General features: G+C 38.3%; 1 protein-coding gene across 5 annotated transcripts in view; it reads right to left on the bottom strand.

Annotated features, from left to right (window-relative positions):
• Nucleotides 1-2,771: 2,771 nt before the first annotated feature.
• The window catches only part of tp53bp2a (tumor protein p53 binding protein, 2a), a 25,421-nt gene continuing 11,520 nt past the window's right edge, over nt 2,772-16,672 (bottom strand). For 2 of the 5 annotated variants that reach the window (XM_011484443.4, XM_078932013.1), the window contains 17 exons: nt 16,099-16,212; nt 14,855-14,925; nt 14,397-14,498; nt 13,450-13,624; nt 13,102-13,283; nt 12,840-13,004; nt 10,827-10,874; nt 9,986-10,172; nt 8,554-8,676; nt 8,304-8,425; nt 7,803-8,202; nt 6,457-7,292; nt 5,610-5,747; nt 5,369-5,502; nt 4,168-4,334; nt 3,865-4,064; nt 2,772-3,774 (listed from right to left, as the gene is read on the bottom strand). In XM_011484443.4, the coding sequence (XP_011482745.1) occupies nt 3,733-3,774; nt 3,865-4,064; nt 4,168-4,334; nt 5,369-5,502; nt 5,610-5,747; nt 6,457-7,292; nt 7,803-8,202; nt 8,304-8,425; nt 8,554-8,676; nt 9,986-10,172; nt 10,827-10,874; nt 12,840-13,004; nt 13,102-13,283; nt 13,450-13,624; nt 14,397-14,498; nt 14,855-14,925; nt 16,099-16,212 (3,206 nt within the window). In that variant the 3' untranslated portion in view covers nt 2,772-3,732. The remainder of the gene's footprint in view (nt 3,775-3,864; nt 4,065-4,167; nt 4,335-5,368; nt 5,503-5,609; nt 5,748-6,456; nt 7,293-7,802; nt 8,203-8,303; nt 8,426-8,553; nt 8,677-9,985; nt 10,173-10,826; nt 10,875-12,839; nt 13,005-13,101; nt 13,284-13,449; nt 13,625-14,396; nt 14,499-14,854; nt 14,926-16,098; nt 16,213-16,672) is intronic. The other 3 variants (XM_011484444.4, XM_020709571.3, XM_011484445.4) reach the window with 3 other exon arrangements.

The raw sequence follows: 16,672 nt of genomic DNA, 5'->3' as shown, positions 1-16,672 counted from the left end.
AATTCTTTTTTTCCCGTTTTTAATTCAATATTTAAAATATAAAGGGTTTATTGTCATGTGCACAGTAAGAAACGGTGTTCCTTGTACAATGAAATTCTTACTTTGCTGTCTGCTCCGAATGCCAAGGTTAAGTTAAGTTAAAGTTGAGTTAAAATAAAGATAGTAGTAGGATATGTACAGGAAACTGGAAATTCACACATAACATAAATAAAAATATAAATAAGTACAAAAAAAGATGTGCAAATTCTAAATGTGCAAGAGCAGGAATAATAAACAATGAGGATGTGCAAGGGTGTAAGGGGTTTTTCTTTTTTCTTTTTTTGGATAACTTAAATAATACCTTAAAAGTATACGGACTGGGTTCTTTTTTTCTACAGTTCAACAGTAAAGTTTGGACCGAAAATGTGAACTTAAGTTTTTTTTTTAGCGGCTCTCCCACAGAAACCTCCACATTCTATAATATAAGAAACCACATTTTTAGGTTATAAAATAAATTGCACCTGTTATAAAATACTTTATCTTTTAACATGAAAACATTTAACTTCTGTGGTACATTGTAGATAGAAATTTATATTTTTGGTGTATATATATTTTTCCAATTATTACAGCAAATATCAATAAACTAAGTCAACATTTTTATTTTCAATGTGTCTGGAACCACTTTTTTTGGAAATTGTATTTATTTAAAGTACATTTCAAGAAATGTTTATGCAATTTGAACTAGTCAAACTTGTCTGTTTTGGTTATCTTATAGAAAAAGTTTCCAATAAAAAAGACTAATTATTGTAATAACCATATGAACTCATTACTGTGGACCTAAAGGGTACATAATTTTTTGGTTGTTATTATGGAGATCTAAAAACCAATCTAAGATGAATTCCAGGGCTGGAAAAGCTTTGTTTTGATTTCCTAAGATGAGCAACAATAATGGTGTGGCAGATGAGTAAATGTGCAGTTTCTATATGCAGCGCTGAATGAAGGCGTGCAATGAACAGACGTTCCGTTGAGTTCCTCAGAGGCACGAAATCAAGGAATTCATATACCCAGAGGGGATCAGCGTGGCACTCGTTGCACAAGACATCAGTAAACAAATCAGAGTATCTGTGCGGCTCATCACTGAGCTTATAAAAACAGACAAGCTTCTACGTGTGTGCAGCAAAAATCAGCCAAATCTCTTACTATGAAAGAGCTGCTGTATTCCATCGAGCAGCTCCCCTCATATTAGCCCATCACAACTTTAATCCATAATGAATGTGCACATCAATTATGAATGCAGTTAGTCGTGTTCAGGGGGCAGTCCTGGCGTTGAGATGGGCCTTTTATCTCTGCTCCTTATTCCAATTCAGTAAAGGCTTTGTGCAGCAATGACCTTGTGTCTCAGACAGGCCAGTCTTCCTCGCCCCGCACAGCTCATCCAGAGAAGACTCCAGTGAGGAAGTTAGCTGACGTCCATGTCAAAAGAAAGCGCCATTGTTGCTGGTTACCATGGCAATTGTCCTGTTATTGTAGAGGATTTGTTGGAGAAAATAGCAGAGGAGCATTGACTGTGATAACAGTAACATTGCCTCTGTCTAGAAAATAAACAGATTCTTCTGCTTTGTGGCTCATGAAGAAACGATCATTTAGAACATGATTAAATGAACTCACAGTAAAATACTGTTTACCATTTCAAATTAATCATCTTTTTTGAACTCCTTGAACGTCTCAAAAAAATAAAAATTGTAGATAACCAAAGTTCTTCTGACTCTCACTACGTTTTGAACTGTTGCTTCAGCATCATGTGAGAAAGCTGTTTTTTTATAAAAATCTTTATTTCAATGGAATGTGTTTGGAAATCAGTGTAATCCGGTTGGCTTGTGAAACATATAAACCTTCTTCACAATAAACATTAGGGAGAAAACTTTAAAAAGTTGTCTTGTCTTTAAAAAAAATGTTTAAAAAAATTAAGACAAAAAGAAAACGTAATTGAAGATTTGCCTAGTTGAAAGCATGATTAAACACTCGTAACCTCTGACTAGAATATATAATTGACAGAAAATGAATGCCATCTTATTTTTGTCTTGAATTTACATGTAATCATGTCTTCTTAAACATGACATACTTACATGTTTTTTTGGCATCCTTCCATTTTGAACCATTTTCTCTTCACTTTAGATGAATATGGACAACAAATAAATAAAAAAAAAAAACATCTGTCAAGTTCTATTTTCAATTTACCTGAAAATAGTTTACATGCCTCAGTATAGGTTTTGACCATTTATTAAGTGGTTGAGAAATGAAAAAGTTAATTTCATTTGTCAAAAAAAAAAAAAAAAAAAGTTTTGACCTAGATATATACAGCACATTTTGGAGGATAGTAACTTGCATTACAGGAAGAGATTTCTGTTAAGATTAATCTTTTTTTCTATATTTCCTTGATTTCATGGGTGCACTCTCAGGTAAAATGTCCAGAATTAAGTCAGCTGCTATTCTCCACATTTTAATGGAGAAAGGAACAGTAATTTAACAGGAGGTAAGGCCCTAAGAAAACATCTAGAAGAAGATAAATATACACAGCAGTTTGAACGTATGTGAAGTTCACTCTTTCACCAGCAGAGGGCAGCATTTAAAAAGACTTCAAAACGGTTTAGTAGAACGTTTGGTTGATTTCCATTCCAGGAAACATGCATTGTACTAAAATAAAAAAAAATGTATCAGAATATTTGACATTTTTTTGCTAATGGTGATAAGCTGACAAACTCTCAACTTGTAAATGTAACAAGAAAACAACCTTTAGTACAAAGTCTTTTATTGTAACTGAAGTATTACAGTACACTTACGGTAATAGATTTAACAAAAGCGCTACAGAACCAAGTAACAAAAATAAATAAATCTGCTTGGACAGAAAAAGGACTTTTTTTATTTTATTTCTTTTCCTCATTTTTAAGCTTTTACAATGGAAGTTTCAAACTGAGACTTTGCTCTACTCTACTCTACTCTCCTCCTGTGGTTTTTCCTTCCAAAAATCAAAAATGACCTTTACTAGAATGGTTTTCACAAAATAAAAAAAGCATACTGCATACATACCTTTTTAAATGAAAGGATTGGAAAAGAAAAGTCAAGTTTATAACAACATAAACTCTACAGAAACAATTAATTAGTTTACTATAAAAGAAATAATGCGTAGTATTTATGGCATCTAAACCATGTTCCAAAGCTGACTGACTTTCAGGTCACCTGTGAAGACTGGAGAACACTGATACAACTACTAAAAGCTGATGTTTGATCCTCTCCTTTTATTTGCAAGTTGTTCCACCAGAAGTATGAGGATTACACGTCAAACTTTACATTTCCGGCCGAGTTTTAAATGGTAGAGATGCCTGAGCAGCATCAGCATTAGTCTGTAAAAACTAGACGACCAAACCGATCTTAAGACTTTTTAAAGTGTTCCAGATTACTTTCTAGAGAAAATACAGCTTATTCCATTTTAATCCTAACATTAGTGAGGTTGCGATTTCACATATATTTTTGTATACAAAAACATAATGAAACAAACATTAAAATAAAAAAACACAGCTTGGTGTCTGGAATACATAACACACTAGGGGAAAAAAGTGAGGATAAATTCATTAACTGAAGCTACAGAAAAGTGCCAGAAATTTCCTTCATATGGTTTGGTCCGACCTCTCCTCCATTTTCGGCAGAATCCTCTTCTCTGATTGGTTAAAGCCTGTGTGTGCCCTGCTGCGGGTTTCATGCCAGGGTGCGCTGTCTTGGTTTTATTCTTGGGTAGAGCTGTTGAAAAAGACGATAACAGGAGTCAGAAACACAGTAAAATCTAGACGCTCAACGAAATACAAATATCACATGTGATTTATGACTTACCCCCAGGAGGTTGCGAGGAATGTATCCTTCAGCGTCACCGAGACGCGCCCACCACCAGTCAACCTCATCGTCATCCTCTCTGCGAACAATGGTCATGCAGTCTCCCTCGTGGAAGGAGAGTTCATCTGGGTTTTCAGCCGTGTAGTCCCACAGGCCATAGACTACACCCCTGTTCATGATCCCCATCTTCTCCTGCACCCCTAAGGAAGGATGAGAACGGACATCTTAAGCTTTTTTTTCTTTAAACTAAGAACACTGATGCATCAGCAACACAAGAAGGAGTAGAAATCAAAAGATACCCACCATAAAGGAACTGTGAGCACTGGGTGTAGCCTTCTTCCATCTCTTCACATTTATCAGCTGCTGTCTGCATATCACTGTATGTCATTGCAAAGACTGCTGCACCAGACTCCACCAGGAATTTACACACTTGAACATTGTTGCAGGACGCAGCGCAGTGAAGAGGTGTCCTACAATAAAATAAAATAAAAATACATATTCATGTCAAATACATTTATGGGGATAGAATATTTATTTAAAAAATGTATATGTAAAAGACTTCCACAGCTTAAATGTATTTAACAAACATTTAAAGAACCACTAAGATTAAAATAGTGTTTTTGGTGTTGCTAACATGGAGATGGAGGACATTTATTTAGAAAATTAAGCTCAAAATGATATTTCTAAGTATTTCTTTATTCAAATAGTTGAATCAGGAGCAGAGGAAGAAATGCAGTTTGATAAAGAGCTTATTTGTGACATAAATAAATACGCTGGGCTGGCCAGAAGCTCCCTGCTCCCGCCCACAACTCGGACAAATTTCTCATGAACTTCTACCGCTCTACAGAAACTATGTCCTTGAAAACAACAGAGCTTTTTTGATTTGGGTGGGTTTTCAATGAGGATAGTTAAAATTCAGAGGCTCATAACCGCCGAGGTGAATGTGGCCGCTTGATATTTGTTTTATGGCAGGCAGCGAGATTAGACACCGGTTTCCCTCAAAAGTTGGAGGTTTATTTTTTTTTTAAAAGGCGTTTGTTCGACTGAAATGACAGATTTTAAACAGCCAACAAAACAGCCGACATTTTGCGTCAGAAAAAGGCTGAGGTTATGCTGATCTCTTTTCACTGTAAAGATGACATCACCGCTAAAGCTGCTGCATTTCTCATTCCTTTGAAGTAGAAACCTTTCTGCAGTTTTGATCAATCTTAAACTATCGTTTGCTGAATACATTGATTAAAGAGTAATATTGTCCAAAATGAGTTGATGTTTTAATTGCTGAAATCAGCTGAAGAATAAAAACAGAAAAAAAAGGCTTAGAGGAATAAAAAGAACGGGGAAAACATTGGACGAATATTAATAAAGAAGAAGTAAAGTTTGATAGCTTAATACAATCTAACAAAGTAGGAATTGGAAAAAAATACAAGTCTAGATTCTCAACTGATCGTCATTCACTGCTGAAAATCCGCTGTTTTCACATCTGGCTGATCAGCAGCACACTTACCATCCATCACTGTCAGCAGCATTAACATTAACTCCAAACTGAACCAGGAACTTCACAATCTCTGTATGTCCAGCGCAGACGGCGTTATGCAGAGCGGTTATCCCTTCATCGTTCGGCTGGCTCGGATCCTCCACCTATTAAATAAATAATAATAATTCAAAAAATGGAAAGCAACACTTAGATTATCCAGAAAAATAAGCACCCTAAACAGTGACTGCTTTTATTTTGGTAAACGACTTACTTCATATATGATCCTCTGCACCAGGTCATACTCTCCCTCCAGGGAAGAGTCCAGCAGAAGAGCCAGCGGGTTGAACTTCACCCTCATTTTGTGATCGATGCGCTGGGAACCAAGCTTGCGCAAATTGGTTCTTTTTCCCTGAAGACACAAAAGTTCATTACTTCATTCTGAAAAGCAATTCCAACATTAAAGAGGAAGGTGCGACTCTCAGCCCCTCCAACAGTCTCTGTGGTGTCCAGCCTGAAGTTGAAGCAGAAAGTGGATTGTTTTACCAGCTTTACTACAATCCAGTTTATGAGTATAAGCTAGAAAGAAAAGAAAAAAAAAAGCTTGCACCAAACCACCGTTATGCAACGAGATAAGGAATAATCGCTTTAAAACTTTATTGGCGTAACGTGAATGTGGGAAAGGAGGGAACCTCTGGGGGGAAATGGGCCACAGACCTGATTTCTGATTGTTCTTTTCAAACCACCTCACAGTCAAACCTTCTTAAGAAGTTCTAAGTAGACCTTAGCTGCAACCAAAATCTAATTTGGTGTTTATTCTTAGGCTTTAAAGTCTTCTCTTATGAGGTGCAGGGGGAACAGAGAGCAGTTTCTACTGTAACAATGGCAGTATTTAACAGGGATTTTTCCATTATATAAGAGCAGGCCAAGTTACTGTGGTGGAGAAGTCATCAGAAAATAGAATGTACAGAAAAGTAACCTTGTAACCTGCTTATGAACAATGAACAGGCTTGTGAGAGGATTGCAGCACCTCAGGGCTTTTGGATCAATAAAACAACCGTGGGAGAATAAATGAAAAAGGATTGATTTTGAAGATTGGATGTTGACTTGAGGATACATACCGGTGGAAGAGCAACTTGTCCTGTGACCTCAGGTGCCTTCATGTTGAAGGTGTCTTCGCCCAGGCTCTCCTGCTCTGCTCCACTGGGGTATGGGGGGGGTGGGTAAGGAGGAAACTCTTCTACCAAACTTTCTGGAGGTGGAGGTGGCAGGCTTGTATCTTCTAAGCTCTCAGAGGGTGGAGGGGGAAACAGGGCATCTTCAGGTCTTGGAGCCGGGTGTGATGGTGGAGGAGGAGGAATAATTTCCTCGGTCTCCAGAATGGCTGACTGAGGTAGAGTCTGCTCACTCGGGGTTGGAACTGGGTCACTGGTGGCAGAAGACAGGGGCTCTGCAGGCTGCCCCGTTACTGCTGGGGTATTATCTGCATTACTAAGGTGAGTTGCAGCTTTTGGCCCAACAGACCTCTCCTCTGCTTTTTCTGCTTCTCGAGCGTAGGCGGGAATGGTTGGTGTGGTCACAGTAGTCTCCATGGCTGCTAATGTGGTCTTCTGGTAGAGAAGTTTCTGAATGTTGGGCCCCGCAGGGCCCTCTGGTTCTGTGATGGAGCTGCGCTTCTTCAGAGGTCTTGGGGCGTTGTAGAGCTTCTTCCTCAAGGCTTCAAATTCCCCGTCACTCTGATGCCTGTAAGGGTTGGAAATAAAGGGCAGCAGCTTGGTGGGACTCAGCGGCCGAGGGATGCGTTCAGTCTCAGGCTGGGGGCCCTCGGATGAGCTGGGACCCACACCGTTGGCTCCTGTGTGATCAACTTCACTTTCCGGTGCAGGTGAACGGCGCTCTAGGTATGGATTCTCTGGAATCGGAGAACTTCCATTTCCGATCACTGGTTTGCCATACACTAAGAAAAAAAAAGACATACAAGACAGGAAATTAGACAAACTTGTGTTTAACTCCCACATTAAGAGTGATGATGTGCCAACTACCACCACCGCATCTAACCCCAATAAGATATCAAAGTGTCAACTTTTTCAATCTTATTTCAGAAGCTTCTTACTTTCAAACTTAATGTTTCTTTGTTATGCATTTCAAAGTAGTCAGTTATCTTATGCATATTTATTGCACAAATTTTGATTCTTAATTTCAATATGAATCAGTTCAAATAGCTACAAACTGACATTTGACCTTTTTGAATAAAAACTTTTTACAGCATTTCAAAGGAAACTATTCAGCAAGGTTTCGTGTTGGGTTTTTTTAAAAACAGAAGTCTTCTACTTTCTGGTTCCGAGGTTCAAACTGCTCCCTGAATTTTTATTATATAGATATTTTATGCTTTTTTTCTTTTGGTGTTTCAAAATGATCAACGTTACAGACAAAGTTTATACATCATATGAAAACATCTCCTCCTTACTGCTGATAAATCCAGCGTTGCGATTTTGAGGCCTGCTGAGAGAACTCTGGGAGCCAGATGGGAAGGGCTTTCCTGCACCAGGCTGCTGCGTGTACATGGAATAAATGGAGCTGGCTGCTACAATCTGTGGCTTAGTGAGGCTGGAGGACTGAGGCTCTGGGGTGAAAGGTCGAACAGCGGCTGCAATTGGCATGTCCTGCTTCGGGGGTAAAGGAAGTGTCTGGCTCTGTGAAGGAGGGAGAGTGCTGCGGCCCTGTGCAGCTTGGGGCTGCTGGATTTGGGGTTTAGCTTTAGGGAAGGTTCCTGTATTGAGGCCTGGTTTGCCATACGGCACAGCAACTGGGCCTTTTGGCTTGTTGGGAACAGGTGGAGGGACCTTAACAGGAGCCTTAGGGGCAGACTAGAGAATTGGGAGAAGAGGAAAAAGGACAAAGAAATCAGAAAAAACATGTTTGGGTAGATCTTTCTTCAGGGTGGGATGGAATTAACTTGTTTTCTCACCTGAGCATCTCTGATCAAATCATCACAGCTCGGGTTTTTGCGAAGGGTGGTTGCAGCAGCCTCCGTTGGTTCAAACATGGAGAATGGACGCACCTTTCTGTCCCTCTTTACATCTGATTCAACTAATTAAATATGCAGACAAAAATGTGTTATAATTTATTCCGACAGACAAAATAAAGAACTTTAAGTCGAAGGAAGTAATATGTTCAAAGAAAAACAATGGAAAAAAACTTTTTTTTTATTATTTCACCTTGATCTGTGTTTGGTTTGGAGGTAGAGGTCATTCGTGGGAGTGTTGAAGCTGAACCATAACCATTGGTGTTCGAGTCTGGACCTGAGGACCTCCAGTCTGCCTGTTTATTGGACTGAAGGCCTGGGGATCAACCAAGTACAGATGAATTGATTAAGAAAGATGAATCAAAGCAGGAAGACCATCTGCTATCTTAAAACAAATCTTTCAGACTAGAAGTCAATGTATATTCTTCACAAGTTATTTTAATTGAGCAACTAGTCTTAAAAGAATTGCCATTGGCAACATTAGCATCCAATCAAAAGCCACACTGAATATTTTAATTATTGAGCTTGAAGGCTGCAAGTATTTTCTCCTGGTAAATGAAGCAATTCAGATTTACAGCAATGGATTAAAGATTTGATTTTTGTGGTCAGAATCCAAAAATAAGCTTGAAAGAAGAGAAGGTCATCAGTTATTTCCCTCCATTTGTTTTTCTGACACATCTAGAGCGCAGGAAAAAGAGGGAACAACTCCAAAAAGCACAGCACGTCACCAAAACAGAAGACATAGCAAACAAAATCCAAGCGACTGGCTAAAGGTGGCCAGACTGTCATTCTCAAACCAGAAACTATTCAGACGCAAACACAGGCTGATACCTGTTCTCTTAGCCCGCAGCTCTTTCAAAGGCTCAAGCAAGAACCTGGCTTCTAAGGAAGAAGCATCGGAACACAAAACAAGAGCAGCTTTAAAGCTCCAGATCTCCCTTTGCTTTAAACCAAATGTTGGCTTGGCTCAGGCTGTGGCCCCCCAAAAAAAAGGGGGGGGGGGGGGGGCGGCATACAGAGAGGCTGCCTGATGTCTGAATTACACTTTAGACATGATGAATTCTACTCACAGCCAATTGAGTAGAATTCTATATATTAATATGAAATATTAATACTGCATATGAACGTGCATAATAACTGGATCACAAACAACATACAAAAGACAACTTTCTTTTTGAACTTCAAGACTTCAAGTCTAAACTTAAAAGGCTGGCAAATAACTCAAATTCCTGTTCCTTTAGGGCGATTTTGAGATTTTACATTTAGAAATTAGAGTTTTATACCAATGAATTTCTCATCCTTTTATTTCATTGTCATCTGGTTTTAACAGGAGCATCACATGTTTTTCTGGTAAATTCCTCAGATATGAACATATGAGAAATGCAACACAGAATCAACAGTTTTTCAATCACAGATTCACACACTGCAAACCTCATAAGGCAAAGATTAAGCACAACATCCACTGAATACCTTCTAAGCTCAGAGTGACGTCACTATCAGCAGGTAAGCCACACTCTTTAGCAGAGACCAAAACAGTTAAAACAAAACACACAAGGGATAATTGACTAACAGTTGCTGAAAATTGAGGATACATGTCAGAAATTAGTTTTTTTTTTTTTTCTCACCTGCTCCTGCCTTGCTCTGCGGGTCCTGAGCGGGTAAGGTGGAAGTGCCGTCTGGGTAGGCTGGTTTAATAGGCTGATCGTGTCTTGCTGGACCTCGGGGCATGGTGGACGACTGAATGTAGGGGCCGACCGCTGCCACACGAGAGCCACCAGGCTGCTGTCCAGCTGTGCTTTCAGACGGTAGCTGCTACATGGAACAAAAGGATGGAGAAGGAAGACAAAAAGCATGTTAAAATACCCCCATTTAAGGCCAGATAAAGCATCCAAAAAGAATAGGCCAACACAAAAAAAGTATTATATTGAATTGTTTTCAGAAGTCTTAAAACCATTTTATGGTTTCATTTTTAACATCCATGCAATTTATTCTCAAAAATGTAAGACACTGTTTCTGACCAGCAGGTAGTGCTACTAGTGTGAGGCTTTCAAAGTGTACAAATATGGAGGTAAAATTGAGGCTAAATTCAGATTGACAAAGGCTTATGAAGCTAAATAGAAACTAAGAAATCCTATTTTTAATTTGTCCTAAAAAAAGTTAATGTGGCATGTCATAAAACAGCTCAATTCTAAAATATGTTTAATTATTTATTACAGAAGGACAAAAGTTAAGATAAAAAAATCTTTGTATTTTGAGAGTCCTTTATTTTTTTCTTTTAGGAGATAGTTCAGTTTTTACGTTTATGCAATCTGTAGCTTTTTAAATCAGCATTGGCCAAAGAAACTTAAAAAAATATACTTTTCAAATAAAATATAAATAGAAGTACTATGTAAATCTGTTGATTCAAATGAAACTTAAAATATTTTAAAATAAACAGATAAACATCTCCAAGACTATTATTATTACCTGAGTGTGAGTGTCTTTTGAAGCCCTCTCTTTACCAGGATAGCCATTCTTGGGAAAACAAAAGCACAAACATGCAAAAGCAGTTCAAAATCCCAAATAAGTCTCTTTCAAATTTTGTTTGGTTTGTTTCCAATGGCCTGCTTTGGCAAACGCTGGAGTACTTTTCAGTCAATATGGCCGTGCGTTGGTCGGATCATGGCAGGAAGACTTTTGTCGTTTAAGCGGAGAGTGGCTTGAAAGGCGTGTGTTTGTGCTGGTGTGAAAAAGCATTTCTCATTATAATTCCAGGCAGAGAGTGGTTAAATCACTCACTATTCAGGTCTTCACCTAATTCACACAACTAAAGTCTGAAACATGCCTTCATGCGCTGGTCCTACTGAAGTATATCAAAACCACATTTAAAGAAAAGCTCATGACTTTTAAAGTAGCATTGGAAATGCTCAGACGTTTGTCACAAATAAAGATATTGTAAAATGTAGAAGTAAATAGAATAGAATGTCCAGTATCTGAGACAAGTGCTTCTTCCTGCAGCGAATGTGTGTTTTATTTTACTTTACAACTTTAAAAAGTATGTGGAAATCTAAATTGCCTTGTGCACACGAAAAGATAAACACTCAAGACATTTTTATGCATTTTATGTAAGTTCTTAAGTAGTTTTCCCAACTAATTTATTTAAATATGTAATTTAGCATCTAACCTTAAAGTTCCACTCCAATCATCTTATGATCTATTTTCAAAGCGTTCCCAGTGGCCTTTTAATTATGATTATGCCATTTTTAGCCAAAATCAAAAAGCTTGTCATTTCCTAGGACAGTTTCTGCAGAGCGGCAGGAGGTCGTTAGAAAAATCACCTCCGAGTTGTGGGCTGGACTGTTGGCAAAGAGTAAGCCCGGCACCAATTCCCATCATCCCTTTGTTTTCACCGTAAGCTGACATTAGCGGTGCAACAAAAATGGAAAGAATATTTAGCTATAGAGTTTTGAGCCAGAAGCCAGCTCGGACGAGGAAAACGAAGATGTACATGAACCTATTTGTCTACAAGATCAGAATGGAGCGGAGCAGGGAGCTTATGTCTGTCGACTGCAGCACCACTGATACAAGCTTTTAACAACGGCACATTTGTCTGATCCTGATTTACAACAAATGGTTGAATTACTCAGAAATGCAGTTTTAAGCTTAATTTTTTTTCAAACATGTCCTCCATCATGAGAAAAATACTACAAGAACATGTTAAAGACATCAAAAACAATTTTCATCGCAGTTTAACAAAATGTCTTCATGGTTTCTTTGCAGCCTGTAGAGAAATGACCTTCAGGGAAAAAATATTTCTAAATTGTAATACACAAATTCTAGTGAAGGTCAGTAATTAACAGATAACTCCGATTAAGCTAAATGTAACAAATCTATGCTTCAACTTTGGCTTAAACATCAATTGCCTTTGAGAAAACAGGTCAGTCAACTTTAGAGAGTGGCAGCAAAGATAAGATCTCCACTGCAAACATTCCATGCTGCCTGTAATGACAGGCTCTGTGCTTATGTCACTCTGCTCTGCACAGCTTGTTGCTGCAAAGAAGGAATAGAAAACTCAGCAAAGACACGCAGTTGCAAATAGAAAAGAATCGCATGTTGAGAAGAGTGGTCCATGCACAGAAAATAATTCCTAATCAAAGATCAGAGTCGGAATAACGACGTTGTCAGCATGTTTTTCCCAGAAAGGAGAACAGAAAAGTGAGTAGCCTTTCGCCAAATCTGTGGTTTTGAATGAGGCTATAGAGATGCATCATAGACTCATGTGCATCTCTTAGAACTTCATCAACTTAGCATTTGCTGCAAGAAACAATGCCGAAATACAAACAGGTTTGTGCAGTGCATCTCTATGAATGTTCAGTGCAAAACCATAAAACCAGGGGTTCTGAATGCTGAAAAACATAACTCTTCAATAACTAAAAGTCAGGTCCAAATGTTTTTTCCCCAATCAAAAGTTGAGTGTTGCAGTGGTGAGAAAATACTTACAGGTAAGTTATCTTTTTGTTGAAGGGCTGCCTTCTTCTTCCACAGACGATCTCGGAGCTCACTGATGCGTTTGTCCATTGCAGCCACCTCAAGGTTGCGCTTATTCAAGTTCTCTCTCTGCTGCTGCAGCTTAGAGTTTTGATCTTGATTGAGTCGGTTTCTCAGCTGATTAAAGGCAAAGACAAATAAATAAATGTAGCGTTTGCTTTACAAAATATTGTCTTTTGAGATTTTTAGAAAAAAAAATTTAAGTTAAGCCCACCTGAAGCTCCTTGTAGAGGCGATCTAACTCAGCCATTGAGCTTTGGTTGCCATGGAAATTCTCCATTTTGCCATTTTTTAGTAATTCCAGCTGTCGGCTGAGCTCTTCCACCTTTGATGCAGCCATCACTAGCTCCTTCTGCTTTTGCTGGAACAGGTTATTCATTTGTTCAATTTCCTCCACTGGAAAGGTAATGATGATGGAAGCATGTTAGGAGAGAAAACAATGGTAAAGCACCAATATATATATTACAGGAAAGTAGTTTAATTGGAATTAAATCTCTAGATTTGCTGTATGTTGATGCTATGAAAAGTTTTGAAGTCAAATTTACAAAGTAAATCAGACTACCTAGCTTCCCGTTGCTGAGGCGCTTCTGCTCCACCTGGCCCTTGAGGGCCCTGACCTTCTTGAGCCGGGCTTCCTGATTCTCAATGTTTTCTCTGAGGCGCTGGAGCTTTTCCTGTTCAGAGGCCTGCTGCTGCTGACGCTGCTCCTGCTGCTTCAGGTAGCGTAGTCGGTGCTCCTGTAGAAATAAGCACAGGAATGGTCAACTACAAAAGCAAAAAACAAACAAAAAACATAGATCTGCTTTAGTACACTAGTTTCTTAATTATTCAAGCAGGGGCAGGTTTTACATACGTTTGAAGTATACATTTAGGAATTTAGCAGTATTGAACTGAAGCAGGTTACACAAAGCGCCTGACTCGAGCTTTTCAAAACAGGTTTTAAGGGAAAAGCAAGTCAAATAGTTCCTGTTCCTGTATGTTTGCTCAACTCCTGTGCAAAGTGGACATGCCTGCTTGGGAGTCACATTCCTTGATGTGTAACACTGTCCTTAGGAGGTGCAATGAGAGAAAACCACAACAAATGTCTTTACAGAACCTTTTTAAATGGAGTCCCAACAAGGTTCCAAACAATACTGGTTTAAATTAATTATTAGTATTGTTTTATTATTCCCCATTTCTCTACTATTTTATTTCTCACTCTGTAACCAGTAGCTTAAAAGCCAAGCAAAAAATAAGCTCTACAAAACAATCCGAACCAGATATACTCCACACAATTAGAACCAGAAGCCAAGAGTCATCTCAGGCTTCTCAAATTCCCAACAACGTTCGCAAACCTTCAGCAATTCAGCAAACCTTTCCATCACAGCCTCATGAGTGTTTTCTTGTTACTGTTTTAGCTTCCATTTGTCTCTAAAAGCTTTTTTCCTTCCCAGTACACTCTTCAGTCAAGCTCCTCTGCATCTCTGCTCTCAACCCCCTCTTCTTTTTATCTTATACATTCTGATGCACCTTTGAAGCGAGGAGCTGTTGTTGAGCTTCTATTTGTTGTTGCTGCCTGGCAGCCATTTCTTGTAGTTCGGTCAGTGTCATGTCCATTCGGGGCGTTGCTACCTGGACACATAAAAGAAAAAATTAAAGATTAAAATGAAGAATTTGTTCATTTGTTAGAGGTAAAGATTATTCTTTTGGAGAAATGTGAAAGTCAGAAATTCTTCATTTTTTATATAGAACATAAAAAAATTACGTTTTTCATATTTACATAGCTATAAAGCACTTCAATTCTCCTTGTTGCTATTTTCACTATAGAGAACGGAGACACCAATAGTGTGGATCAATTATAAAAATATGGTTGAAGTCTCAACATTGATGTATCAGGGCACCAAATCTAAAGAAGTTAAAACATGTTTGTTTTTGTAATTGATCTAACCTGTGTTTATTTCTTAAAAAAAACAAAGCTAACAACTCACTCCATTCTCCGTTCTTCTTTCGGGAGCAGCCCTCGCCCCATTTCTCCTCGAATCAGAGCCTCTTGGTCCCCCTGAGAAATGCACATATTAAGAGACTTCAAAATCTCAAACAGGGTCAAAAACCACAATAAGCAACTATTTTAATTAAATCAAAACTAAGAACAGTACACTGAATAAACCAGCAGCTTTAACAGACCAATGTTAAAAAATGACTGGAATGTTTGCTTTGATTTTTGACCATCAGTGTCTCAAACAAACAACTCTTTAGTCACAGAGGCTTCTCTGGGTTTGTTGTAAAAGCTGCTTTGCAGTAGCCTAAAAATTTCTAATGGCCATCACATTTTGGAGAGGGGTTTTTGTATTCATGCAATAATCCTAAAATAATGAGACAAGTAAGTTCACACTGAACAGAGAATTCAGTTTGTTTGTTTTTTAATTAAACAATTCTTTTATGGTTTTTTTTTAAAGAAAACTCTTTAATTTCTAAATAAAACTCACGCTGAACCCAGAAAGTGGCAAAAATACAAAGCTACCTAAATTCAGCTGGAACACACGCTCAGGAAAATTGACTCCAGGCTTGTGTGACTTTTGATGACCAAACCAACCCCAAATCCAATCTCAACACAAAAGAAAAATACAACAAATCAAGGACACTTTTTAAATATATCCAAAAAAATCCAAAAATAGAGCCAAGATCTCGATACTGGAGACAGGTTGTGCAAAGTATAACAGAAAGAGGAAACATTCATCTTTAATACCTCGGTTGAACTACGGCTTCGAGCTGCAGACGAGCTTCGTTATGAAACCCAGACAGTATTTTTCTGAAACACTATCATTTTCTGTTACTAAAAACATGAAAAGTGAAAGACTTGAGAAGAAAAGGCTGGCACACCCAGTTTTCATCTGCCTTATGACTAAAGAAAGCTGCAGTAAAAGAAAAACATTTTTTGGATAAAGACGGTCTTATCCGTGTCATTTCCGAATCTTTGTTACAGACAAGGGAGGAGGTAGTGAAGACAGGTGTGGTTCAAGCGCAGTCTCACAAGAGCAGACAGTAACAGAACTTCAGGCAAGTTACAGATTTATACAGTAAGTGAATCTTGTTATAACGGACTTTGTCTTTTCTGGGCAGACAGACCTCATCCAATCATGTATGTGCGATGGAGGGAAACATGCAAACACTTTAAATGACCCGTCAGTTATTTTAGATGTGAAGGGATAAGTGATTTAAAAGCAAAACATACCCGATTCCCTGCTGGGAGGTCGGTTGTGACGCAGGAAGAACCGGACCTCAGACCCCTGTGGCCCCCATCTTTGAAGAACATCCAACATCCTTTCATTTTCACCTACAGGCCTCTCTGCAGATTAAATATTAAGAATAAAGCTCAGATTTGGGAAGGAAACAACAAACTCCACCATGAAGCTTTAAATAAAAGTGATCAAGGTTACAGACTTGGGTAGGTCGATGTGCATGTGACCTGTTAGTCATATACTGTTTACCAAATCTCTCCTAGCCAACACTAAAGGTCCTTTTAAAACCAGACCAATCGTTTCTGGGAAAACTATTTTTAATGTTGTGAATTATATTAACTGTCACTTGTTCAAAGCATTCATTTTCCATTTTTGAAATACTTTCTTCTGAAAGTCTATTTTATTTACACAAAAGGACTTAATTACATTTCAGAAAGATGCAGAGATCAGTAGAAATAAACCGTTTTGCATCCTGCTAAAGAAAAAGATCAATTACTACAACTTGATGATTACAGCTGATATAGACCGTCACTTAAGACTGTTTGCTCGCTTTCTCAGTATGCTGCA

Source organism: Oryzias latipes, chromosome 15 (genome assembly GCF_053564925.1).
Source record: "Oryzias latipes strain Hd-rR chromosome 15, Olatipes_Hd-rR_3.1".
Taxonomy (NCBI): domain Eukaryota; kingdom Metazoa; phylum Chordata; class Actinopteri; order Beloniformes; family Adrianichthyidae; genus Oryzias; species Oryzias latipes.
Note: the sequence above shows the minus strand (reverse complement) of the source record. Positions and strands in the feature narration are given on the sequence as shown.